The 26620-nt window shown below is 44.5% G+C and overlaps 2 protein-coding genes across 8 annotated transcripts in view; both read left to right on the forward strand.

Annotated features, from left to right (window-relative positions):
* The window catches only part of SEPTIN6 (septin 6), a 47707-nt gene extending 35093 nt beyond the window's left edge, over nucleotides 1-12614 (forward strand). For 2 of the 6 annotated variants that reach the window (XM_087877710.1, XM_087877707.1), the window contains exon 10: nucleotides 787-1099. In XM_087877710.1, the coding sequence (XP_087733836.1) occupies nucleotides 787-790 (4 nt within the window). In that variant the 3' untranslated portion in view covers nucleotides 791-1099. Of the gene's footprint in view, nucleotides 1-786; nucleotides 1100-7508 lie in introns of those variants that run through there. The other 4 variants (XM_087877708.1, XM_060681658.2, XM_087877709.1 and 1 more) reach the window with 2 other exon arrangements.
* A 2594-nt stretch (nucleotides 12615-15208) lies between these two features.
* On the forward strand, nucleotides 15209-26171 carry NKRF (NFKB repressing factor). 2 transcript variants are annotated; one of them, XM_034425920.3, is made up of 3 exons: nucleotides 15209-15855; nucleotides 21194-21330; nucleotides 22946-26171. In XM_034425920.3, the coding sequence occupies exons 1-3, from the start codon at nucleotides 15563-15565 to the stop codon at nucleotides 24916-24918; spliced, it is 2403 nt and encodes an 800-aa protein (XP_034281811.2). In that variant the 5' UTR covers nucleotides 15209-15562; the 3' UTR covers nucleotides 24919-26171. The 2 variants fall into 2 exon arrangements, with proteins under 2 accessions (XP_034281811.2, XP_034281813.1); XM_034425922.3 differs by lacking the exon at nucleotides 15209-15855 and adding an exon at nucleotides 20499-20899.
* Nucleotides 26172-26620: the final 449 nt, after the last annotated feature.

Consider the following 26620-nt stretch of genomic DNA (forward strand, 5'->3'; position numbering starts at 1 on the left):
TCTTCCACCCTCGGGGTTTTTTTTATTTATTTATTTTTGTACCTGATTCTGCTTTACATAAGGCAGTAAATAATTGAGGTTCATAAAAGGACATTTTTCATTTTTTCCCCCCTCATGAGTTATGGAAAGGAGAACCGAGCAGGTCAGATAAAAATCCATCGTTCTTCCTAACTTTATCATGTTGCAAAACGATAAGTAAGTAGGCCTTCTCAAAAATAAAAGAGGCTGTAATCTGCCCACCTTCTCCATTTTCATCCTTTCACTAAGTCTTTCCCAGATTGACCGTTTCCTGGCTCCCTGCAAACATTATTTTAAGTTTTTTTTCCCGCTGCTGAAATAATACAAGAAAAAAAAATATTATATATATATATATATATTTGTTTTCTGAGGTTTTTCGGGTTTTCTCCCGCGTAAAATTGGAGGTTTCTTGGCAATATATATATATATATGAGCCACGGTGGTGCAGTGGTTAGAGTGCAGTATTGCAGTCTACTTCTGCTGATCACCGGCTGCCAGTAAGTTTGGCAGTTCGATTCTCACCAGGCTCCAGGTTGACTCAGCCTTCCATCCTTCCGAGGTTGGTAAAATGAGGACCCAGATTGTTGGGGGGCAAGAGGTTGACTCTGTAAACCGCTTAGAGAGGGCTGTAAAAGCACTATGAAGCGGTATATAAGTCTAAGTGCTATTACTAAGTGCTATTTCTATATATACATTCTTTTATTTCTTTTTCCTTTACTGCGCTACATTTGCCTTCCTCTTAGTTGTTATTTGTGTGCTATTTTTCAGTTAATCCCTGCTGTTTGCTGCATGGTGCATGCACGATGCATGATGGCACCTTGTGTTGGTAAGCTGTGACTAAACCGAGAATCCAAGGCAAACCTTGTGCCAGACCAGACACAATCCTCCTGAATCGTCCAACTCCTAGTATTTTTGGCCATTCCCAACATAACAGAATTTCCAGTTACGCATCCTTCCTTCTAAGTAAGGTGAAGGCAGGTAGAAGATCTTTTCCCTTCTACGTCGGCTATTTCAACCGCCGCAAACATTTTTTTAAGTGTTACGTGTTTTTTTTAAAGTATTAAAAATCTTTCTTCCGAAATGCATCACAGTTTCTTCCCCCTTCCCGCCATGTTTTTTTGTGTGCCTGTTATTGGTTTACATGAGGTTTACATAGGTAAACATAAGTTTATATAAGTAACCGAGGTTGATAAAGGACATTTTTTTCATTCTCCCCTCCCTCTTCCGGATAGGAGTGGTGCAGTGGCCTAGAGGTGGAGCTCTCGCCTCACAATCAGGAGGCTGTGAGTTCGATCCTAAGTAGAGGCAGATATTTCTATCTCTCTGGGCACAATGAGAATATATCTGCTGAATAAAACTCCTCATTGGCGACAGGAAAGGCATACGGCCATTAAACACTCTGCTACTCCATTCAGTTGCCCCGACTCCACCCTGCAAGCGATTATGGGGTTGTTAAAAGATGATGATGATTCTGGATAGGATGAGTTTAAAAGCCTTTTTGCTCAATTCACATTGTGCAGAAATAAAGGCCGGTCTCAACTTACCACATTCTATGAGTGACCGAAGACAAAATGGCGCTAAAAAAGTGACTTACGATCGGTCCTTGTGCTTACGACAGTCATAGGATCCCTACAGTCGGGAGACCAAAATTTGGCTGCTTGGCATTTACAATGGTTGGGAATTCTTCAACAGCCATTTTTCAACTTCCCAGCTGACTTCTGACAAGCGAAGTCGATGGGGAAGCCAGATCTGCTTAACAATCTCAAGATTAACCACCATGGCCAAAACAGGTCATAAAATTGGGGCCCGGCTCACTTAACAACCATCTTGCTTAGCGATGAAAATTCTAGTCCCAATTGTAGTCATAAGCCAAGGACTATCTATAGTGTTATTGGCCTTTAGTTACTAAGCTGGTTAGATCCAAACAATAACTCAACCTTCCTCTATTGAAATATATCTTCCAACTGTTTATAGGATGAAATCTTACTTGAATCAACCAGGAATCTTTTTACAATAGTCGATGGGTGGGTCTGATCATAATTTAATTTAAACAAGTTTTTCTGGGGTTAAAGGATCCTTCCAGAATAATTTGTGCCCGGAATGAAAGACAAGCTAAGAACAGAAAAGAGAAAAACCAACAGTTTGCCTTTAGAACGACATCAGCAATATGAAAAACGAGCTCAAACAATAGATTTGTTTATCCTGGTCTCCGAATATACATAACCCAAGGCTAGAGAGCAACTGGGATAAACATTGTGAGTCCTTGTTAGCTTTTGAATGGCTTTTGGTGAGTTGCCAACCCTGAAGCTGTGTGGGTCAAAGAAGCCTCTTTTTTTGGTCCCTCAGATTATAGGTGAAAAACAGAGAGTCAGAGAACAAGGCAAGTGGTTCTTCCGTTTGCAAGGTCCTTCCCAACCATTCCCGAATCTTTCCAGATTTGATTTGGGCTGGGGAATTTTGCATGGCGCGTGCGTTTCCCTGCATCCATCTAAACTTCCAGCTGCAATCTGCTAGCACCAAAAAAAAAATGCGGCGAACATAACGCTGAAGAATCCAAGCATGTTTAAACATTTAAAAAAAAAAAAAACTAACAAATTTTTCTCCCTTTCTTCTTATAATTTAGACATCAGGGATGGGCAAGTAGATTGTGGTGATGCCAGAATTGTGTTGACGCTTGTCTACATTTCTTTCTTGGCCAGAATTACAAGAGCTTAAATTGGAAGCATTCCAGGGGTGAAATCCAGCAGGTTCTGACAGGTTCTGGAGAACTGGTAGTGGAAATTTTGAGCAGTTCGGAGAACCAGTAGCGCAAATTTTGAGTAGTTCAGAGAACTGGTAGCGGACATTTTGAGTAGTTCGGAGAACCAGCAAATACCACCTCTGGCTGGTCCCAGAGTGAAGTGGGAATGGAGATTTTGCAGTATCCTTCCCCTGCCACGCCCACCAAGCCACGCCCACAGAACCGGTAGTAAAAAAAATTGGATTTCACCACTGAAGCATCCCCTTTTTAAAATTGTTAGGTTTATATAGGATTAAGGGCTGAAGAAGTTGAAAAGACAGATAAATATTGCTTCTAATTCATTGTGGTCATTTTACTCCTCAATTAAGAGTGTTCTTAAGCCTTAAAGTCAGTTTTTTAATCAACTATTTATATTTTGTTCCAGGATAGGAAGTTCACTGTTGATAAATACTGTATGTTTATTTTCAATCAAACAGCGTTTGCCATCAAACACACACTTTTGAATGTCATATATAGACCATGTCTTTGTGTCTCATACAGTATCTCTCAGTGTGACACTGAATTCAAAAATTATGTTGCCCATCTCTGGTTCAAACCTTATTTAGCTTAAATTAATTGAGAGAAACATTAATCCTTTGTGGCTGTTGTTTGTTTTCAGTGCAAGCTTCCTGCAGACCTTTCCCCAGGAAAAAAAAAACAAAATCCACATTTTGAATTAATACTCATTTCATCCCTGTACCTTTTCTTTCTAATGCATTTGCTTCTTCTGTTCTGCGTTTTTTTAATTTTCTGTTTTGTTCGGTTTTCCTGAATGCAAAAAAGAGGCTGTATTCTCTTGACTGTTTTGGCAAATATTTTTTTGGCAATTCTTTCTTGGAACTGATGAGCTAAGCTCCAAATACCATTCTGTTTTTATTCTGTCGACAGGCAGTTTGTGTCAGGATTGATGTCCCCAAAATGTTTAGCATCAGCATTTCAGTAAGCCACAGATTGTGCATATGTGGGTGTGTTTGTGCGCAAGCTGCATGTCTGGTTAACAGCTGAGTTTTTTCTCTCAGAGAGAGAGAGAGAGAGAGAGAGAAGGAGGGAGAGCAAGAGAGAGGAGAGAGGGAGGGAGCAGGCGAGAGGGAGAGGGGGGAGGGAAAGGGAGGGAGAGAGAAAGGGAGGGAGGGAGAAAGAGGAGAGGGGGAGGGAGAGAGAAAGGGAAGGAGGGAGAGGGAAAGAGAGGGAGAGGAAGAGAGGGAGTGGGGAGAGGGGGAGAGAGTGGGCAGAGAGAGGGGGAGAGAGAAGAATGGAGGGAGGGAGAGAGGAGGGGGAGGGAGAGAGAAAGGGAAGGAGGGGGAGAGAGGGAGAGTGGGGAGAGAGGAGGAGGAGTGAGAGAAGAATGGAGGGAGGGAGGGAGAGAGGAGGGAGGGAGGGAGAGAGAAAGGAAAGGAGGGAGAGAGGGAGAGAGTGGGGAGAGAGGGGAGAGAGGGGGAGAGAGAGAGAAGAATGGAGGGAGGGAGGGAGAGAGGAGGGAGAGAGTGGGAGAGAGAGGGAAGGAAGAGAGAAGAATGGAGGGAGGGAGGGAGAGGGAGGGAGAGAGAGAGAGAGAGAAAGGTTCATTTTTCTCTCTGTGTTTTTTTTTTTTTGGAATAACTTTTTAGGATATTTTTAAGGAGGGTTTTTTCATCCGATTGTTGATTTTCTCTGCGTCTCTTGACTGTTACAAACACAACAAAATGAGGGCAACAATAGGAATTTGAAGATGTAACCGGAGCTGTTTTCAGCTTTTCCCATCCTGACTGTTGAATCTTGGACCTTCAACATATAAGCAAGAATTTTACCATTGAGTTACACCTGGCTAGAGTCTATCTATAGCCAATCTATAATCAATGCCATCATCCATATTTAATGGGCTTTGCTTCCCTGTTGGTGTTGCTATGTTCTCCTTCTAATACTTCATCCCTCGGGGATAGATAAGCAAAAGAGGTTGCTTAAAAAAAAATAGGAAGTTCCATCTGTTTTAAAAAATGGACTTTTTTTCTGCCCCAAAGCTGGGAAAGGAATAAGTAAAGAATTTGAAGGCATCCTTCATTCCTACCTTTAATCATGGAAAGCTTGATTGAAGAGCAAGGAATTTGGGGCAGGCTTATAAAGTAACATTTCCCATGTGGCATGAGAGAAGCTAAGTCAGTTCAATAGTGCAGATTTTATTCATTTTCCTGGCAGGAAATGAATGTATAACAATGAAGACTCATACTGAGGCAAGGAAACATTCAATATATGAGGTATGTGAGGTACAAACCAGGGGAGAAATCCAGCAGGTTCTGGAGAACCGGTAGCGGAAATTTTGAGCAGTTCGGAGAATTGGCAAATGCCACCTCTGGCTGGCCCCAGCGTGGGGTGGGAATGGAGATTTTGCAATATCCTTTCCCCAGGAGTAGGGAGGAAATGGGGATTTTGCAATATCCTTCCCCCAGGAGTGGGGTGGAAATGGAGACTTTGCAATATCTTTCCCCCAGGAGTGGGGTGGAAATGGAGACTTCCTTCCCCCAGGAGTGGGATGGAAATGGAGACTTTGCAATATCTTTCCCCCAGGAGTGGGGTGGAAATGGAGACTTCCTTCCCCCAGGAGTGGGATGGAAATGGAGATTTTGCAGTATCCTTCCCCTGCCACGCCCACCAAGCCACGCCCACCAAGCCACACCATGCCCACCGAGCCCCACCCACAGAACCAATAGAAAAAAAAATTGGATTTCACCACTGGTACAAACTTACACACACCAACCAAGCAATTAATCAACTCACTTTTGATCATCCAGAAAGAGCTAGTAAATTATTTGGCAATCATTTTTTCTGGAACGGTCATTCTCGTTTTGAATGGACTTTGACTCTCGAAGTTTCTCAGATCGTATGAGAATTTATGGAGCTACTTATGTTTGTAGGCTCTCCAAATTGAGGAAAGTTGCTTTAGAGTTGGTTATTCCCCCGTTCTTGGCCAGAGTTGCACCATTGGTCTTGATCTGTGCCAGGGGTGAAATTTACATACCTTCGCTGCCGGTTCGCAAATATGAGCGTGCGCGCCTCCTCCACACATGCGGGGATCCTTCTGTGCATGCGCAGAGGGTCAAAAATAGGATGTGATGACGTCCAGGCGGGTAGGCGGAGCCTCCCGCTTCCGGCGCTACCAGTTCGCCTGATAGAACCAGCTGAATTTCACCACTGATCTGTGTTCTTCGCGGAAGGCAGCTCTGAAATTCGGGCAATCTAAAAAGTGTGAAGACATTGGTGTTGAAAAGCCCAGATGTTGACTTGAGAAATGCCCTTGATAGAAAGGGAGGGAGCTTTTAGAATTAGAATTAGAATTTTTTATTGGCCAAGTGTGATTGGATATACAAGGAATTTGTCTTGGTGGATACGCTCGCAATATACATAAAAGAAAAGATACATTCATCAAGAATCATAATTTCCACAGGAAATCTAAGAGAGAGACCATTGACATATTCCAGATTTCTCCTAAGCTGTTCTGTCCATTAGCCTTGACTTCAGTTGAAATATTGCTTAAAAGAGAAAGTTCTACGACATTACTAGCAAGGAACCGGATATATTTGCCTCTACAAGTATATGTGAGGGAAAATCACTTCCCTCTTAAATGTCTTCCTGTCTTTTGGATTTAGTATCCTGTCCTCGCATTTGTTCCTGAGGCCACCACATCTTCCGTAATTGTAAAATATTTCCTACTTGGTGGTCTCAGCTATAAAGGGGATGGACAGGCCATCCAACTATTGTCCTGTTCTCTAGAGCGCGAATTTCCAAATATGGCAACTTCTAAGACTGATGGACTTCAACGCCCAGAATTCCCCAGAATCAGCCTGAAATCCACAAGCATGGCTGGCTGGGGAATTCTGGGAGTTGAAGTCCACAAGTCTTACAATTGCCAACTTGGGAGATCCTCGCTCTACATAAAACGTCCTCTATCCTCAGTTGCAGAACTAGCCAGCTCGATGAATACCGTAGCTTAGGCAGGTATCTTTCTCAGCCCCATCGCCAAATGGCCGTTTATATTTTCAATATCCTTGGAAAAACATCCTTCAAATCCGAAAGCTTGGTTTTCTTGGAAGTAAACTCATTGTACTGAAATCGTTCTGAATCAACGCAATCCCCTTGCAGGTTTTCTCCTACGTTATTTCCATTTGGGGGGGCTTTGTCCCAGGGGTAGGCTGCTGGAGGTTCGCAGGGGTTCGAGAGAACCTCTAGCTAAGATTCTGTGAAGTTCAGAGAATCCCACTCCTGGCTGGCCCCGTCCCATCCACCCCTCCCCTCCCAGGAGTCCCTAGGCGGCCCATTTTGGATGCAGGTAAGTGCAGGGCGCACACAGAGGCTTGGGGAGGGCAAAAAACCGGCCTACTGGAAGTTTGTTTCCGGCCTCCAGAGGGCCTCCGCAGCCTGGGGAGGCTGTTTTTGCCCTCCCAGAGGCTCAAGGAAAGCCTCCGGAGCCCGGGGAGGTCAGAAACGCACCCCGCACTCCTCTGTGGTGCAGGTGGCTGACTAGGCCACACCCACCATGGCCACGCCCACCCAACACAGGGCAGAGAACCCCTTGCTAAAATTTTTGAAGCCCACCCCTGCTTTGTCCTTATCTTGATGGGAAGCTTTTTTTAAAAAAATAAGAAAAATAAACATCAAAACAATTCTGGTTAATGCTTTGTTTTTATTCTTTTTTTTTTTTTTTGGCTTTACTTTTGTTGTTGTTACCCTTCTTTTACAGTAATCCTTGGCTATGTACTGAGTAGTTCCCCCCTGAATATACTGAGCTGGGATGTCGACCTTCACTTATTTATTGCTCTCTCGTTCGGCCATGGTCATCTCATGGGCTTTCCAGAATGCCATTTTATACTCTACGGCGCAAACAGTTTACATGATCTTTATTTGCTGTTTCGGCTGTATCGTGGAGCGTGCCTGACGTAAAAGACCGATATTGCAGCTTTTTTTTTTTTGTACATTGTGGATTGTTTAGGATGCCCACTGTAGGTCGCCTTGCAAACAAGCCCACCTATCGTCAGCAAAAGTCTTTGCTAGGTTGATGTTGTATTTTGAAATGCCCATCTGCAGGGAATGGGGTGATGAATATGTGGTGCTATTGACATAGGCCTATCATCAAAATATAAATATTTTGATTTATAAATAAATAAAAAATATAGGGACGCAGGGGCTAAGATGCTGAGCTCGTCGATCGAAAAGTCAGCAGTTCAGCAGTTCGAATCCCTAATGCCGCGTAATGGAGTGAGCTCCCGTTACTTGTCCCAGCTTCTGCCAACCTAGCAGTTTGAAAGCACATAAAAATGCAAGTAGAAAAATAGGGACCACCTTTGGTGGGAAGGTAACAGTGTTCCGTGCGCCTTCGGAGTTGAGTCATGTCGGCCACATGACCATGGAGACAACTTCGGACAGCGCTGGCTCTTCGGCTTTGAAAGGGAGATGAGTACCGTCCTCTAGAGTCAGGAACGACTAGCACATATGTGCGAAGGGAACCTTTTACCTTTACTATCATCAAAATCTCGTTGAGTGGCGAATAATGGGAAAAAATTGTTTGTAGTATCTGGGTACACATGCCCTTTATAGTAAAAGTTGTGTTATTTCCCACTGCTGCCCTTTATTCATTTATTTGTAGGTCGGAGCAGGAATCACATGAATAAAGCCATTTTAATGAGTCACGGGGGTTTATAAACAGTTTTTAATTAGATGATGGGCATACATTCTTTTAGGGGCAGTGTGGTTGCTCAACAGTTAAGACACTGAGCTTGTCAGCTGAAGAGCTGTCAGACCCGGTTCGAGACCCCGGCACCACACGATGGGGTGAGCTCCCGTCCTCATCCCAGCTTCTCCCAACCTAGCAGTTCGAAAGCATGCAAATGCGAGTAGATAAACAGGTACCACTTCGGTGGGAAAGTAACAGCGCTCCGTGATGTCATGCTGGCCACATCACCACAGAAACGTCTTCAGACAGTGCTGGCTTGAAAGGGAGATGAGCACCCTAAAGTCGGTCAACGACTAGCGGAGTAAAATCCACAAGGGACTCCGTACACCTCTTTGCTCAGAGCTCTTCCATTGCCCCAAACATGAAAACGAGGAGGAGATGAGACCAACGAAATTTAAGATCCAATTCTGGATTTCTAAGTTAACATGTGGGTTCCTGTAAAATAAAATCGTTCATGTTCCTGAACTTTTTCCAGCAGCAAGCACAAGATGAGTTGCCTGTAACTTCTTCGCCGTTGGGAAGAAAGCCATGCTCTAAATATATTACAGATTGTGATTTTGTTTTAGATGATGACCAATTTAAGAACAGGGAAAATAGTTAAGTCTTGCTTATATTTCTGACTCTGCTACTCGCACCACGGGGTAAAAATAACATGGAAGAATCGTATATACTGTAGGGTCCTTGGTGCTCTCTGAGATTGGTGGGGGGTTTTTGTGCAGATGTTTCATGACCCAACATCATCTGATGATGTTACCTAGTTGGGTCATGAAAAGCCTGCAAGAAAACCGCCAAGCTCAGAGACCACCAAGGACCCCTCACTCAACCCTGAGCTCCAAATATCCTCTTCTATTGATATCTCATATACTGATACAACTTTTTCCCCAGGTTGAATGTTGATGGTCGAGAATTTTTTATTAATTTTATTTATAAATTAATTGAGGTTCAGTTTGAACTGTGCCCATATCCTCTGGGGTGGTTTTTTTTTTTGTTTTGTTTTTTTAAATGATCCTTTAACCTACTCTAACTTGCTTCTCTGTTAACGTGAAAGATTTCAGGCCCCATCATTGCCAGCTATAAGGGCCTTTTCCCACAGGGATGTGGAGTATGGGTTGTAGGAGTGGTGCGGTGGCCTAGAGGTGGAGCTCTCGCCTCACAATCAGGCGGCTGTGAGTTCGATCCTAGGTAGAGGCAGATATTTCTCTCTCTGGGCACCGTGAGAATATTATCTGCTGAACAAAACTCCGCATTGGTGACAGGCAAGGCATCCGGCCAGTAAACACTCTGCTAGCTCCATTCAGTGGCCCAGACTCCACCCCGCAAGGGATTATGGGGTCGTTAAACGAAAATGATGATGTGGAGTATGGGTTTTGAAGTTTAGAATGACTGAAAGATACCAGCTTAAAGATGGATGGTATCGAATATCAATTAACTGAAGTTCTGAATGATTTGCTACCTTGCTTAACCTCCTGTAATCACTGCAGGGAGTTTATTATCCTATCTTAGAGTTTAAATTGGGGTTGCCCCTTCTAAGTTTTTGTTCCTTTTCCAAAAAGCACATAATGCAAGAAGGAGATATTTTAGAATGGAGTGGGGAGCCAAATTAAAATCTTTTTCCCGCAGAACTAGGGTAAAGCTTCCATCCCCGAGGGGCAAAATATCCCCAAATTTCCAAATGTTGGGTATCAACCACAGAGAGCTCATTCAGCGAGTCTTCCTCTGTAATTCTGCCTTGCTTTTCTTCGGAACGTTTGCATTTGATTTGAAATCTATATGTGTTTGTATTGTGCCTTCCTGCGTTTTTTTCCACCCCCCCAAGAACCGTCTGCAGTCTTATCTACTAAAATGTGCACTCTACCAGGTAGTCCTCCTTTAGCGGCTGCCTCATTTAAGCAACCGCAGTGACAACGGTGAAGAGAAAATACCTTTGCAACCCATCCTCGCGTTTACGACTTTCGCAGATCTGCAAACGGGTGGGCTGCTGGGGGTTCGCAGGGGTTCGGGAGAACCTCTAGTAAGATTCTGTGCAGTTTGGAGAACCCCCAAATCCCACTCCTGGCTGGCCCCACCCACCCCTCCCCTCCCAGGAGTCCCCACGCGGCCTGTTTTGGATGCAGGTAAGTACAGGGTGCGTGTGGAGGCTCGGGGAGGGCAAAAAACAGGCCTAGCGGAAGTTCGGGAAATCGGGAAACGGGCCCATTTCTGGCCTCCAGAGGGCCTCCGGAGCCTGGGGAGGCCGTTTTCACCCTCCCAGAAGCTCGAGAAAAGCCTCCGGAGCCCAGGGAGGGCAACCCCGACTCCACCCCCACCATGGTGCAGGAGGCTGAGTTGGCCACGCCCACCATGGCCACGCCCATCCAGCAACCAGGCAGAGAACCCCTTGCTAAAATTTTTGAAGCCCACCCCTGTATGCAAAGCAAAGGAAATCTGATGATCAGCATCGTCGCAGTTTTCACTTAGCCCTCGCTTCGTTTAATGACCGAATCGCCGGTCCCAATTTTGGTCGCTAAACGAGGACTATCTGATATTTAATGTGGGTGTCCTCTTTTGATGGTGTTTTGCTGCTTGAGTTCCTAACAGGGCAGCGAAAAACAATAGATTAAAAAACCTGTTGTGGTTTTTTTTCTCCTTCTTTCCATTCGATTGTGTTCCTCAGTTGTCCATCATCTGCTTTGCCTTCGATTGCCTCTTTTTATCCCTCTGCCGTTGAACTGACAAAATCTTTCTTTCTTTTTTTCTCTTTTCTCTCTTTCCCTCTGTAGCTTTTTCTAACCTGTCTCCACCTGCTGCATTTTCTCTGAGAAGACGTCTACTTGAGCGAACGTAGGGATACCCATCCTGCTTGGGAAGGGAGGGGCAGACCGGAATAAATAAAAAGAAATTTTAGCCTGGAACAAAAAATGAAAAACATTTGGGTTTGTTGTTCTCCCACTCCTGTTTTTCCATGTTTGTGTGTGGGGTGGGGTGGGGTGTTTGGGATTTTATTTTCTTTTTTTTTTTCCAGCTGGGGTATCTTGTACTTTGTGAGACAAGATGGAAAAATAATGGGAAAGACGAGACATTTTCTACAGCCTCCCCCAAATATTGCAGTCCAAATTCATGAGGTGGCTACTTCACACTGAGACAGGACTTATTGTGGTTTATGGTTATTGTTAATCCCTTCCTAGTTTTGCCTGTCATGTTCATGTTTTTTCGAGTAGTGGAGGTTGGGGGGATAAAAATTGTCCTATTCCTTCATGGGTTGGTGTGGATAAAAAAATTATGCAACGAACAACACACAGGAAAAAACAAAAAAAAAGACTTTTGCTACCTCTGAGGAATATTTACTTTGAACGCTGAGTAAAAGGACAGCCAAGGAGTTAAAGAGGGGGAATTCTATTTTTCATTGGGGTTGTGGGGGGGAAAGCCTTAGCTAACCTGCCATTTCAGTTTTAAAAAGTAACAAATATTTCCTAATTAAAATAAATAAATAAATTCGCTAAATGTTGTTTCTATTCAGCCTATTGCATTTGAGAACGGAAAAGTTCATGGTTTAAAAATCTCTCCTCCTGGATCCAGCTTCTTGTCCCGTAGAAACGATTCCTTCTGCTGTCTTTGCAAGAATTCTTAAAATGCACAAAGAAGCCTTAAGCATTTAAAGGAGAGAAAGAGAGATGTATTGTATAAAGACCTAAGTAGTATTATTGTTGTAGAATTAATTAATCCCCAAAGTTCTAACCCCTTTAAAACCTTTCCGAAGGGAGGGGGGAAAAAAACAGATGCTTCTATATTAAAGGTGGCGAGGGAAAAATAAATTGTAAATGCATCCTCTTGTTTTTCAAAGTTATCGTTGCAAGTCACGTGTCACTGCCCTTAAAAATGTACCTTAACGGAGAATTTTTGGGATTGTGTTTGGAACCATTCACTGCATGGCGTGGTTCCCAAGTATTCGTTTTTTCCTGTCTCTTCTTTTTTTTAAAAGACCTTTTGTTATGAACAGTTGTGATTGGACAGCTGCACTCGATATATATATATATATATATATATTTACATGATCCACGTGAGCGAACCAGCACTGTTGGACTTAATACCTTTCTAATGTTGTCAATTTTCAATAAAAACTTACCCTCCCGAAAGAAAGTGTTTTCCTGGTCGTTATTTCCTTCTGTGGGTTTCTCCAATGGTCACGTTTAGATAGAATGACAATCACATTCGCCTACATTTTGCAGTTGGCAAGCACCAGGTGAAGTTATAATATGGATTTGGAAGAATGGATCTTTCAGGTATCTAATGCTCCCCCAATTCCTTAAAATATAGAGGAACCACTTTTAAAAACAATTTCGTTCCAACTAATGAAGGTTTAGAGTTTCCAGAGATCTTCTGCAAGATATCCAATCATCAAGAGGAGATCAAGATCCATTCTCAGATCCTTCAGAGATGTCCTACAATGTGTCCCACCATCAGGAGGGGATCAAAATCCATTTTTGGACCCTCCAGAGAGGTCCTACAATGTTTCCCACCATCAGGAGGGGATCAAAATCCATTCTCGGATCCTTCAGAGATGTCCTACAATGTGTCCCACCATCAGGAGGAGATCAAGATCTATTCTCAGATCCTTCAGAAACGTCCTACAATGTGTCCCACCATCAGGAGGGCATCAAGATCCATTCTTGGACCCTCCAGAGATCATCTACAATGTGTCCAGCCATCGGAGGTGAAGGAGCAAGTAAGACTTTTCAACATAATTACTCAGCCTACCTGGTGGGACTCAAGCTTTCGATCCCTTCTTCCAGACCTTTCAGGTTTGACTAAATGAAGGATTAGAAACTATCCCAACTCATAACACTCACATGCTGTGTAATGTTTATCACCTAACTAAAGTTACTAGAGTTTTCTTCAGCGTATAAAAAGCTTTCCGGTTGGTTTTTCCAGCGAAATTCCCATGCCATCATTGCTTCGTAAGTCATTTTCTTTTCTGATATTATAAGGTCAAAAGGGGATTCGGTATTCTGGAAGTTGGGAGTCTCCCTGCATTTAAGAAATAATACAAATTCATTTGTTACAATATACAAATAATTTTACAATACAATATAGAAATAATACAAATTCATGAGTTCATTTGCCTCCGACTGCCCTCAAGATGTACTTCTGTTGTTAAATTCACACATTCTATTAAGCCATCATTCAGTCTGGCTTGGGGCTGTAGTGCATTTCAGTGTAATTGATGAGTCGTAGATGAAGACTTATTCATATGTGAATTCTATGTGTGGATTATCCAACAAAACACACCTTAGTGAAGATGGGTAGACTTCAATTCCCAGAATCCCAGCTGGGGGATTCTGGGAGTTGAAGTCCACTCATCTTCAAGCTTCCAAGGTTGAGAAACACTGCCTTAGAGTGAATTGGAAGCTAATAGAGTTGGGAGTTGAAATCAACTTTGCTTGAGATCTGTAGAAGGTTTAGATAGCCCTCAACTTGTAAAGAAAGAACTCCAAGACCGATTTTGGTATATCATTGATTTTTTATATTTTTATTAACTCTCTTTCAAACTATGAGCTTCTCTTTCTCCCGGAATTCATACCATTCAGATGTGTTGGTTATGTTTGCAGAGGACGATGGGTTTTATAATCTTAACAAAATATTAAAGAGTTAGAAAGGGGCCTTGGAGGCCTTCTAGTCCAACCCCCTGCTCAAGCAGAAGATCCTACACCATTTCAGACAAACGGCTGTCTGATTTCTCTTTTTTTAAAAAAAATCTGCAGTGTCGACACGCTCACAATTTCTGTTGCAATTTTGGGGAGGCATCGACTTTCAGGCTGTTTTGCTCAAAGCAAAATGTGTGCAAGGGATATTCTGGGTAGAAAACAAGGCAGCCTTGAGGGATATTCTGCCTAGAATAAAACAGTTAAAATAGAAAACTAGACTTCATTTTAACCAACGCCAAAAAAAAAGAAAAGAAAAAGAAAATATGAAGAACGGTTGCAGGAACTGGGTATGTCTAGTTTGATGAAAAGAAGGACTAGAGGTGACATGATAGCAGTCTAGCGCTGATCTTTCTGGATGCACAAAAAGCGTTTGACCAAGTAAACTGGCAATTTATGAAGCAACAAATCAAAAGTATGAATTTTGGAGAAAGATTTACTGATAGCAGTCTTCCAATATCTCAGGGGCTGCCCCAAAGAAGAGGGAGTCCAGCTATTCTCCAAAGCACCTGAAGGCTAGGACAAGAAGCAATGGATGGATGGAAACTCATCAAGGACAGAAGCAACCTAGAACTCAGGAGAAATTTCCTGATGGCTAGAACAATTCATCCGTGGAACGACTTGCCACTAGAAGCTGTGGATGCTCCAACGCTGGAGGTTTGCCAAGAAGAGATTGGTCGACCATTTGTCTGAAATGGTAAGAGAGTTTCCTGCTTGAGTAGGGAGTTAGACTAGAAGACCTCCAAAGGTCCCTTACAACGCTGTTATTCTGGATGAGTGACCGTCTCTATAGACCAGTGTTTCTCAACCTTGGTAGCTTGAAGATGGGTGGACTTCAACTCCCAGAATCCCCCAGCCAGCAGCGCTGGCTGGGGGATTCTGGGAGTTGAAGTCCACCCATCTTCAAGCTTCCAAGGTTGAGAAACACTGCTATAGACTTTGTATACTATATAGCTGTGGGGAGGGTCCTCCCAGGCGCTAGAGGCCGCTGTTTTGCAAAACGCGGCCAAGCGGAAACGTCCGCTCTGAGCCGCCCTTTCTCGGAAGCTCTCGGAAGGTTCCATCCACCCACGTGACCTGCGTGTAACAAGGAACGGCGGAACCAGCGAGCGATAGGGGGGGGGAGGAGAAAAAAAAGGTTACATTGTAGCCGTCTTTCTGTCGCGCTCGCGCGCTGGCGCGCAGGCGCAGAAGAAGAAGAAGAAGAAGGGGGGGCAGGCCAGGAGAAGCGCGGCCTCCTGCACGTGTGAACGCGCGGCGGGACCCGTGTCGGGTCGGGATCGGCCCACGGAGGCGGCGGCGGCTTCTCCTCCTTGTTCTCCTTCCCGGGCCAGGAGGGGAGAAGTGGGGGGGGGGGGGAAGAAAGCCTAACCTCGCGGTCCCTCCATGGCCGGCGGAGGCTGGACGCTGCCCGGCGGGGATTTCCTCTCCCCGCAGCCGCCGGCTTCCCAGCAGGAGCAACAGCCGCCGCCGCCGCCGCCTCCGGATGATGCCGCCGCCGCCGAGGCGAGGAAGCCGGCCTTGGAGCCTTGGCGGGAGGCTCAGGAGAGCGACCGGCATTGGGGTCTCCGACGGCAGTTCCTGCTCCGCAACCTGCCGGGCTACCCGGGCTCCGACGCCTTCCAGCAGCTGCTGGCCCTCTCGCACGTCTGGAGCAACCACGTCTTCATGGGCTGCAGGTGAGAGAGACGCCGCCTCCTCTTCCTCTTCTTCTTCCTCCTTCTCTTCCTCCTCCTCTTCCTCCTCTTCTTCATCTTCCTCCTCCTCTTCATCTTCCTCTTCCTCTTCTTCCTCTTCTTCCTCTTCCTCCTCCTCCTCTTCTTCCTCTTCCTCCTCCTCTTCTTCCTTCTCTTCTTCCTCCTCTTCCTCCTCCTCCTCCTCCTCTTCTTCCTCCTCCTCCTCCTCTTCTTCCTCCTCCTCTTCTTCCTCTTCCTCCTCTTCTTCTTCCTCCTCTTCTTCTTCCTCCTCTTCTTCTTCCTCCTCTTCTTCCTCTTCCTCCTCTTCTTCCTCTTCCTCCTCTTCTTCCTCCTCCTCCTCTTCTTCCTCTTCTTCCTCCTCTTCTTATTTATTGTATTTATTTATTGGTTCGATTTATATGCCGCCCTTCTCCGGAGACTCAGGGCGGCTTACAATGCGTTAAGCAATAGCCTTCATCCTTTTGTATATACCTGCTTAGTAGGGCTTTGCCCCCCCCCCCCCCAAAGCGGTGTTCTTTTTTATACAAAGTCAGCTTATTGCCCCCACAATCCGGGTCCTCATTTTACCTACCTCGGAAGGATGGAAGGCTGAGTCAACCTTGAGCCTGGGGAGATTTGAACTTGCAGTAATTGCAGGCAGCTGGTGTCACTTAACACCACTTTAATCTGCTGCACCACCAAGTCTCTTCCTCCTCCTCCTCCTTTTCCTCCTCTTCGGAGCCACAGCCCCAAGACTTTATAGGCCGCTTGGCATGACAGCCCCTCTCTAAGTGGCTTTACAGAATCAGTCTCTTGCCCCCACCCAACAATCTGGGTCCTCGTTTTACCCACTTCGGAAGGCTGAGTCAAGCTTGAGCCGGTCAGGATCGAACTGCTGATAGTCGGTAGAGTTAGCCTGCATTCTAACCACTGGGAGAGAAGGAAGGAAGGAAGGTAGGCAGGCATAGCGTTTAGACTTATATACCGCTTTACAGCCCTCTCTAAGCAGTTTTACAGAGTCAGCCTCTTACCCCCAACAATCTGGGTCCTCATTTTCCCCACCTCAGAAGGACGGAAGGCTGAGTCAACCTTGAGCCGGTCAGGATCGAACTGCTGTCAGTGGGCAGAGTTTGCCTGCAATACTGCATTTATCCACTGGGATGGAAGGAAGGAAGGAAAATAGCTGTAGCACTTAGACTTATATACCGCTTCATAGTGCTTTCACAGCCCTCTCTAAGCGGTTTTACAAAGTCAGCCCAGTGGTGAAATCTGGCCGGATCTATCTGGCTCGCGTGAACCGGTAGCGCTGGCGGCGGGAGGCTCCAACCACCCGCTGGGATGTCATTACGTCCCGTTTTTGGCCCTCTGCGCATGCGCAGAAGAGGCGCGCACGCGCTCACATTCCCAAACCGGTAGCAAAGGTAAGTGCATTTCACCACTGAGTCAGCCTCTTGCTCCCAACAATCTGGGCCCTCATTTTACCCACCTCGGAAGGATGGAAGGCTGAGACAACCTGGAGCTGGACAGGATCAAACTGCTGGCAGTGAGCAGAGTCAGCCTGCAATAGCAAACAATAGCAATAGCACTTAGACTTATATGCCGCTTCACAGTGCTTTAGGGACCTCTCTAAGCGGTTTTTAGAGTCAGCCTATGGCCTCCGACAATCTGGGTCCTCATTTTACTGACCTTGGAAGGAAGGCCAAGTCAAGATTGGGCTGGTCAGGATCAAACTCCTGGCAGTCGGCAGAGTTAGTCTGCAATACTGCATTCTAGCCATGGGAAGGAAGGATGGATGGATGGAAAGAAGGAAGGAAAATAGCACTTAGACTGATGTACCACTTCATGATGCTTTATAGCCTCTCTAAGCAGTTTATAGAGTGAGCCTATTGCCCCCCAACAATCTGGGTCCTCATTTTACCGACCTCAGAAGGACAGAAGGCTGAATCAACCTTGAGCTGTTCGGGATCGAACTCCTGGCAGTGGGCAGAGTTAGCAATAGCACTTCTATTCCGCTTCACGGTGCTTTACAGCCCTCTCTAAGCGGTTTACAGAGTCGGCCTATTGCCCCCTAACAATCGGGGTCCTCATTTTACCGACCTCGGAAGGACAGAAAGCTGAGTCAACCTTGAGTCAGTCCGTCGGGATTGAACTCCTGAAAAAAAGAGGGTTAACTTTTTGGGAATCCTAATCCCACTTGTGCAGGAAACAATTTGGAGATAAACATAAGCCTCAAAAACTCTGCCTGGAAAAAGCAGCTTGGCGAAACCAAAGGGTCAGGCTGGGAAAATCTCTTTTACAGTAATGGCCAAAATTATGGAAACCTTTTGGGGAAAGTGTGTTTTCTAAAACTAGCTAACAACCCCACTTTTTTTTTTTTTTTTTTGGAATAGTATGGTAGTACCATAAAATTATATATCAATGGAAAGATAATTGAATCAAGAATGTAATGCAATAACTTTTATGAAGGATTTGCTATTAGAATAGCAGTTACAGTAGAAAGAAGAAAAGTGAAACACGTAGAAAAAATGAGATATACAGTACAAAAATGATCACCATGTCAGTTAATACTTAGTTGGGTAACCTTTAGCATGAATTCTGGCCTTACAACGTCTTCCCATGGAGTGAACCAAGTCTTTTAGTTCTGCAGCTGTCATAATGTGAAACCAAGATTGAATGATGGCTTCTATTAACTGGGTTTTATTGCTAGGTCGCTTCTGACTAACAAGTTTCTTTCGTCAGCTCCCTAGTTTTTCAATTGGGGGAAGATCTGGGCTATTTCCAGGCTATTTCAGCAGTGGAATAGGATTATCTTGAACCGCCAAAAAAAAAAAAAAAAAAAAAGTGGTGTTATTAGCCATCAAATCTCAAAATGCACTTTTCAATCCAGTTCAGAAATAGAGGAGGAAATATCACATGTTTTTTTTTCTTCCCCCAGTTGCCTTCATATCTGCATCCTTTGGGCATCTTGACAGCTGTGATGGAAGGCAGAATATTGGGGGGAAGGGGAGGGAGAGAGAATCTGGCCATCTCAAACCACAGAATATTTCAGGCATTTTCGACCCTGTCCTTTTTCCTTCGTTGGTTCATCCGGAGCTGTTGCCTGATGCCTTCTCTACGTCTATGTCAGGAGGAGTGCCCGGGTTTTATTTATTTATTGGTTCGATTTATATGCCGCCCTTCTCCGGAGACTTAGGGCGTTTTACAATGCGTTAAGCAATAGCCTTCATACTTTTGTATATACCTGCTTAGTAGGGCTTTCGGCCCCCCCAAGCGGTGTTCTTTTTATACAAAGTCAGCTTATTGCCCCCACAAACCAGGTCCTCATTTTACCTACCTCGGAAGGATGGAAGGCTGAGTCAACCTTGAGCCTGGTGAGATTTGAACTCACAGTAATTGCAGGCAGCTGGTGCTACTTAACAGTACTTTAGTCTGCTGCGCCACCAAGGCTCTTTACAGGGTTGTGTTTACAGGGTTATGTGGAGCCGTGCTTGCTAAACTCTGGTTTAAACCACAGTGATGTGAATTCACAGATGCTAACCCAAGAAAGAAATTAACTTTGGGGCTTTAGCTTCTTGTGTGTGTGTGTAGAATCAGATTAATATTTCAGAACCTACGTATAAATTAACCTAAGATATTAGGAGGGGACAGACTCACTGGTTTAAAAAAAAAAAAGAAAGATTTTTCTTAAGGGTGACAAGTTGTAATCCTCCACAGATGGATAAAAACATCAACTCCCAGATTTTCTTTCCATTATTGGCTGTGCTTTCTAGAGATGTTTCTTTCTCTCGGAGACCTCCAAAATTCATATTTTGGGGCAAATTAGATCCAGGTTGTAGTTAAATTTGTAGACAATTTCTCATCCCCCCTCTTTTCAAAGCCCTTTTAAAGCTAGAATTTGCTTTGAACATTTCAGTCCAAGATTGACTTGTTTATTTACCAACTGAATTTACCTTATAGCAGAGTTTGCAGTTCAGAATATTCTTTAATAGAAATCCAGGCCCTAGGGAGCGAGTGGATCTCCAGCCTTTTTGAAATACCCATCATAAATTTTATTTATAATCCTTGAGCAGTCAAGTCAATGCAAATCAAATAAACAAACAAGTGTAATATAGACAAAGACAACAAATACAGCGCTCACTCAGTTTCATTCTTTATTTTAAAAAATCTATCCAAGAAACCAAAATTCTGCCAAAGCAGTAATGTCTCTGCCATCCTGAAGACATAAATAGGCTGGTATTAAATTTATCAGTAATGGAAAAAAGATTGCAGCTATATTGTTGACTATAAGTAGCAAATATACTTATATGTGTTATAAGTATATTTGGCCGAAGGACTGGACGAATGAGCCAGAGTAGCCCAGATTTGGAGAAAAGAGCTTAAGGAGAGAAAACTAAATTTGTCACTTGTTAAATCAACTTCTTGGGACGTGGTGGCTCAGTGGCTAAGATGCTGAGCTTGTCGATTGAAAGGTCGGCAGTTCAGCGGTTCAAATCCCCAGTGCCGTGTAATGGGGTGAGCTCCTGTTACTTGTCCCAGCTTCTGCCAACCTAGCTGTTCGAAAGCACATAAAAAATGCAAGTAGAAAAATAGGGACCACCTTTGGTGGGAAGGTAACAGCGTTCCGTGTGTCTTTGGCGTTGAGTCATGCCGGCCATATGACCACGGAGACGTCTTCGGACAGCGCTGGCTCTTCGGCTTTGAAACGGAGATGAGCACCGCCCGCTAGAATCGGGAACGACCAGCACATACGTGCGAAGGGAACCTTTACCTTTACCTTAAACTAACTGAAATAGCTGTGCAATCCCCAGAAAAGATGCAGCTGCTTTAAGAAGTTGGAGAGAGATGTGACTTGAACGTTGCCGTGTCAACCAATCTTTTTGACTCCCAATCAGAAGCACATCACACTGTTGTACCTGCAGGGTAGAATCTCTGACACAGCTCTAAAGGAGAATAACTTTTATATTTGCTCGTTCGGTGTCCGTTTTTAACTGACCGATTCATTCCAGATTTAATGTTCAACTGCCGTTTCACGATGGAAGGGAATGATGTGAGTCAGTCTCTCTCTCTCTCTTTCTTTGCCATCTCAGTACAGATTTGGTGGTTTCCTTTAGCAGTTATTTCAAATATGCTCCTCTTTCATCTTAAGCCCCATTAAACATTCTACGAGGCTTCTGAAAATAATAAGTTTACTTCCATGGTTTCTCGCCTAAGAATTTGCTGTTCAAATGGCAAAGATGTTCAGAGTTGAACCATTTTCCTGAAAGATGGGAAGGATCTTTTCAGATCAAAAGTCTTCCGTTAAATGAGCTACGAGTTGACCCCTTCCTTTCCTTAACCGCAGGTATGGCTCCCAAATTATGGAGAAAATCCTGCAGATGGCGGAAGGCATCGATATTGGTGAGATGCCATCCTTTGAGTTGGTGCCGGGCACGAAGTCAGCCAAAAGACCACGATCCCCGCGCAATGACTCTCCACAAAGTGAGTATCTTCATTTCTTTTTTAAACACAGTTTCCCTCCCTACGAATTTTTTTTTGGGGGGGAAGCAGAATAACAAGAGTTGGGAGGGACCTTGGAGGTCTTCTACTCGTAGGGGTTTTGGTGGCACAGCTGCATAGGTAATTCAGCTTGTCATGGTTAAGAATAGTATGTACCAGAACTCCCAACAAGTGTAGTGATGTGTAGGAGAAGAAGAGGCAGAGGCTGGGAGCGGAGTCAAAAGAGGACTTAGCTTAGAATCCTTACATGTCCACAAATGCTCCCAGTCTAATCCCCCCCAAATTCTGTTAACTCTTATAATTACCTAGCATTACTTGAATGCTATTAATTGACTAGATTCTTGTGTATAGGCACCAGCAATAAATATTTTTAACTAAAAACCTATAGTCCAGAGACGATGAATTCTAGTCCCGCCTTAGGCGTGAAACCCAGCTGGGTGACTTTGGTCCATTCGTCAGGAGGCGATGAATTCTAGTCCCACCTTAGGCATGAAATGCATCTGAATGAATTGAGTATTTTTCTGGTGAGACCTCAGGGCAACCTGGTCTATCCAAATATGAGATGGAGCATACTGTTTCCGCTTTCGCCTTTTAGCCCCAACCCAGGACCCTTTGCGGGCTTTCGCTTCCACGACAAACTTGTCTATATAATTTAAATTTAACACAGTATTCTCAGTCCCATATTTGGGTAGACCAGGTTGCCCTGATAGATCGGTCTCACCGGAAAAACACTTAATCTTCCCCCTGGTACAGCCGACAAAGCGAGGAGAGCCCGTGGCCTAGAGGTTAATACATCTGCCTAATATGCAAGCGGCCTGGGTTCGAATCCCAGAAGGGTATGGCTAACTGATGAGAGCTAGAAAGCTTGAAATAACTATACTAATCTCCCTTTATTTCTTTGTTGATAAATTTAAATTGAACACATCTGAATGAATATTAGACAGTGGCGGGTATCCTTGTAAGTTCGCCATAAAAACATGGGACCTCAAGTCCGGAATCTCTCCTTTTCATTTTGACTTGCCATTTTGCACGAATTTTAATCTTGAAGAGCTACCGTATTTTTCGGAGTATAAGACGCACCGGAGTATAAGATGCACCTTGATTTTTGGGGAGGAAAATAAGAAAAAAGCTGATTGGCGGGTGGATGGCCTCCCGAAATATGCCCAATCAGCTGTTCCCAGAAGTGAATTTTAGCAACAGGTTCGTTGGTTGTGAGCTCTGTGCCTTGCTTTTTTTTTTTTCAGCCCTGAAACTTCTGAAACTCTGTTTCAGAAAAAACTTTTTTTTCTGCCTCTGAAAGCCTCCGAAACAGAGCTTCAGGGAAAAAAAAGTTTTTTTTCTGAAGCTCTGTTTGGAGGCTTTTTTTCTGAAGCTCAGTTTCAGAGGCTTTTTTTCTGAAGCTTCCTTTCAGAGGCTTTTTTCAGCCTCTGAAACCTGCGTTTGAGAGGCTGGGCAGGGCTACATTCGGAGTATAAGACACATCCAGATTTTCACCCTTTTTTTGGGGGGGAAATGTGGGTCTTATACTCCGAAAAATACGGTAATCATTTTTCTCAGCATTGCTGAAAATAACTTCTTGTGGATTTCTGTTCCCTAGACTGCAAGAATCCAAGAAAGCAAGCTCCCAAATTCCGTGTCCGGCCGCGCTTTGAGCCAATCCATTTTGTCGCCAGCAACACTCAACCGCAGGCAAAAGAGGAGTCTTCGGAAAACCAAGTCCAAGACACTTCGGAGAACATCACGGCCCAGCAGATCCAAACCTATGCTGATCGGGTGTTTAGCAGCTTCAGCACCCAAGATGGGGACCTCCAGTTCTCAAGTTCAGTAGGCCTTGGCTATGGAAGTAGCCAGGTCAAACCACCTGACTCTAAAGTGGCTCTCATGAGTACAGAGACTTCTACTGCTGGGGCTACGATAACTTCGTCGGACTCTCCACTTCTTCAACCCTCTTCCGAAACGTTCCCCAAATCGGTGGTAACAGCCAAACAGTGTTTCATTAACAAGCTTGTAACGGCAGTCCGCAACAATCTCGCCAACCCCAATTGTAGCGGTGGGCCGGACAAAATTAACTACACGTATCTTTTGACACGGTCGATTCAGGCTTGTAAGACCAACCCGGAGTATATTTATTCTCCCTTGAAGGACATTTCTCCCGCTGACCTTCCCAAGAAGAAGAAGATCCTCAAAGAAGGTTTTGCCTGCGAGGTGAGGTGCCAGAACGTCTATCTGACCACAGGCTACGCGGGTAGCAAAAACGGTTCCAGAGACCGGGCCACAGAGCTGGCGGTGATACTGTTGCAGAAACCCGTTGAAGTCAAAGTGGTTCAGCGGAAATTCAAGAATGCCACGCGGGAAGATTTGGTGGTGTGCGAAAGTGGGACGTCTCCTCTTGAATTCCCGCCAGCACTCAAACCGCCGGATGATACGAACCCCCCTGCAAAGGACAGTGTATCGGGACAGCCAGATTCGGATCCACAACAAGGGCCCAGCTCAGCTAAACACTGGACTAACTTTGTCCTCACCGAAAACGCCAGCGACGCCATTGGCATTTTGAACAATTCTGCCTCCTTTAACAAAATGACCGTGGAGTACAAATACGTGTTGCTGCCCAACCGTCTCTGGCGTTGCAGCGTCTATTTGCAAGGCCACTTCTTAGCAGAAGGCTGTGGCACCAAGAAAACCAGCAAGCACGCCGCGGCGGATGAAGCCGTGAAAATCTTGCAGAAGACGCAGTCCAACGTCAGCGCCACCAAAGCAGTCCAGGTTCAGAAAGTTGGCGGGGCTGCCCGCAACCCAGCAAAGAAGAAGAACTTGAAGGACCTGGTAGTGTACGAAAACTCCATGAATCCGGTCTGCACTCTGAACGACACTGCTCAGTTCAACAAGATGACGGTGGAATACGTCTTCGAAAGGGTGACCGGCATGCGATGGAAGTGCAAAGTGATGCTGGAGAACGAATTGATCGCCGAAGCCATCGGCGTCAAGAAGACCGTCAAGCATGTGGCCGCCGAGGAAGCCGTGAAAGTCCTCAAGAAGACCCAGCCGACCGTGGTCAACAATTTGAAAAAAGGCACCATCGAAGATGTCATTTCCCGGAACGAGATTTGCGGCCGCTCGGCCGAAGAGGCCTTGAAGCAACAGATTAAGGAAGACAACATCGGGAATCAGATTTTAAGGAAGATGGGCTGGACGGGGGGTGGCTTGGGCAAAAGCGGGGAAGGGATCCGGGAGCCCATCGCGGTGAAGGAGCAGTTCAAACGGGAAGGGCTGGGACTGGATGTCGAAAGAGGTTCCCAGATCACTAAAAAAGATATCGAGCAGATCATCCAAAATTACGCTTTCTCGGACAGGAAGATCGATCTGACTTTTTCCACGGAACTCACCAACGACGAGCGGAAACAGATCCATCAGATTGCCCAAAGATACGGGCTGAAAAGCAAGTCCCACGGCCAGGGCAGGGATAGGTACCTAGTGGTCAGCCGAAAAAGGCGTAAAGAAGATTTGCTCGACCAGCTGAAGCAGGACGGTCAAGTGGGCCATTACGAACTCATCATGCCACAGGAGAAATAGGGAGAGAACCTAAAAAAAAAAAAATTCCCATGGGGAGGGGGGTCTGGACAGGAACCTGGTTTCCATTAAACGGGGGGGAGAAAAAAAACAACAGACAATGTATATTATTGTTGGAAAAAAAAAACCCAGGTCAAATGTTTCCCCTGCTTATTTTAATTTCTTTATACTACTTGAGAAATCGTCTGTCCGATTTTATGTCGTGCAATCCGGATAGCATCTGTGCCTGTTTTTAAGAATCTCTCAAATGTGACATTTCCTCCCCCCCCCCACTTCGTGTTTTATTAATTTGGTAACAGCAGGAATAGCTACTTGGCAAGGGAAGAGAGAGACCCCGGCACGATTTTAAAAAGGATGTTTTTATTTTGTCCTTTTTTTAAAAAAGAAAAAAGAAAAAAAAAGAGAGGGGATGTAGAAAGACAGCCGTATAAAGAGAACTAATATGTAAAGTGGATCTTAAGAATAAATAAGATTTTTTTTATGGCTGGGCATGCATGGGAGGGCATGTTTTATATTTAAAAAGGGCAGGCGTAGGGGCACAAAACTTATTTTCAGCGTATTCAGAAATGGTACCACTACAGTATTTGACCTCTTGGGTTGAACTTGAACTTGCAGGCCAGAAGAGGCTGCAAAATTAGCAAATCCTAAAAAATATTTTTTTTTTCTTAACTATCCGACATCTAGCTTAGTCCCGATTCACTGTTTCCTTGGACAAAGTGTATGATTTTTTTTTTTTTTGTTCACAACGAAGGGTTTAAAACTCTAGTCTTTCATCGACTTCAGCGGAGGGGGAAAAAAATTGCACCTGGCCAAAATCCCTCTTACAAGTTTCTAGCCCTCTGGATTAAAGCCAAGAAGCGGAAGCTCAGGGATCCACAGATGGTGAATGCCACGTTGTTGGGGTATATATGGATGTTGGATTTATCTCTTGGCTCTGTAGTATCGGAGTTAACAAATTAGCAAAAGGCTTGTTGCCCGATTTGTGCAATTCCCAGCAGATCCATCATTTGTGATATGATGCAGGGGAGGTGGGCTTCTACATTTCGAAACCAGGCAAATACATTATTGTGTTTTCCATCGGCTTTAAGAGGAGGGGAGCATTTCATGTACTACCCTGTCAAGCTTATTTTCATCGGAACGGACAGGATGGGAGTTTCACTACTTTCTCTCGGAAGCCTCTACGTATTACCCCTTTGTGTAAATGTGCTTGTATATTTTCACGGGGAGATCAGCAAGTAAAAGGTTCTCTCGCTGAAGTTGTTTGTGGTTTTGTGCACAGTAATTTTTTAAAAAATCTTCTTTACAGGCTTTTTTTCCGGCGACATGGGCTGCCGAAGGATACCAAGACTTTTGTTTTTTCCCCCCGTTTCGTTCAATCCTTCCATTGTTTTACTGTGGCATTGAGCTTTTGCTAGGCTGGAAACAATACACCCAACGGAAGAATTATTTTAGGGAATGATTCCGCATCGTTTTGTATTTTGAAGGCGAAAAAGGGGTTTTGAGTTTAAAAAAAAACACAAAACTTTTAGCATGAGGGAAAGCGAGAATGTTTTTTTTTTAAAAAAAATGGATTAGGACTTTGCAATGCTTTAGGGTGCACTGGAGCACGCCTGCATTTGCAGGAAAAGATAAAAAAGAATTGCAGACAGGAGCTAGACTGGCTGTCGACTCCACAAAAAAAATTACACAGCCCTATTGTGTATAT

This window comes from Pantherophis guttatus, chromosome 12, assembly GCF_059756535.1.
Source record: "Pantherophis guttatus breed Tessera chromosome 12, ASM5975653v1, whole genome shotgun sequence".
In the NCBI taxonomy this organism is placed as follows: Eukaryota; Metazoa; Chordata; class Lepidosauria; order Squamata; family Colubridae; genus Pantherophis; species Pantherophis guttatus.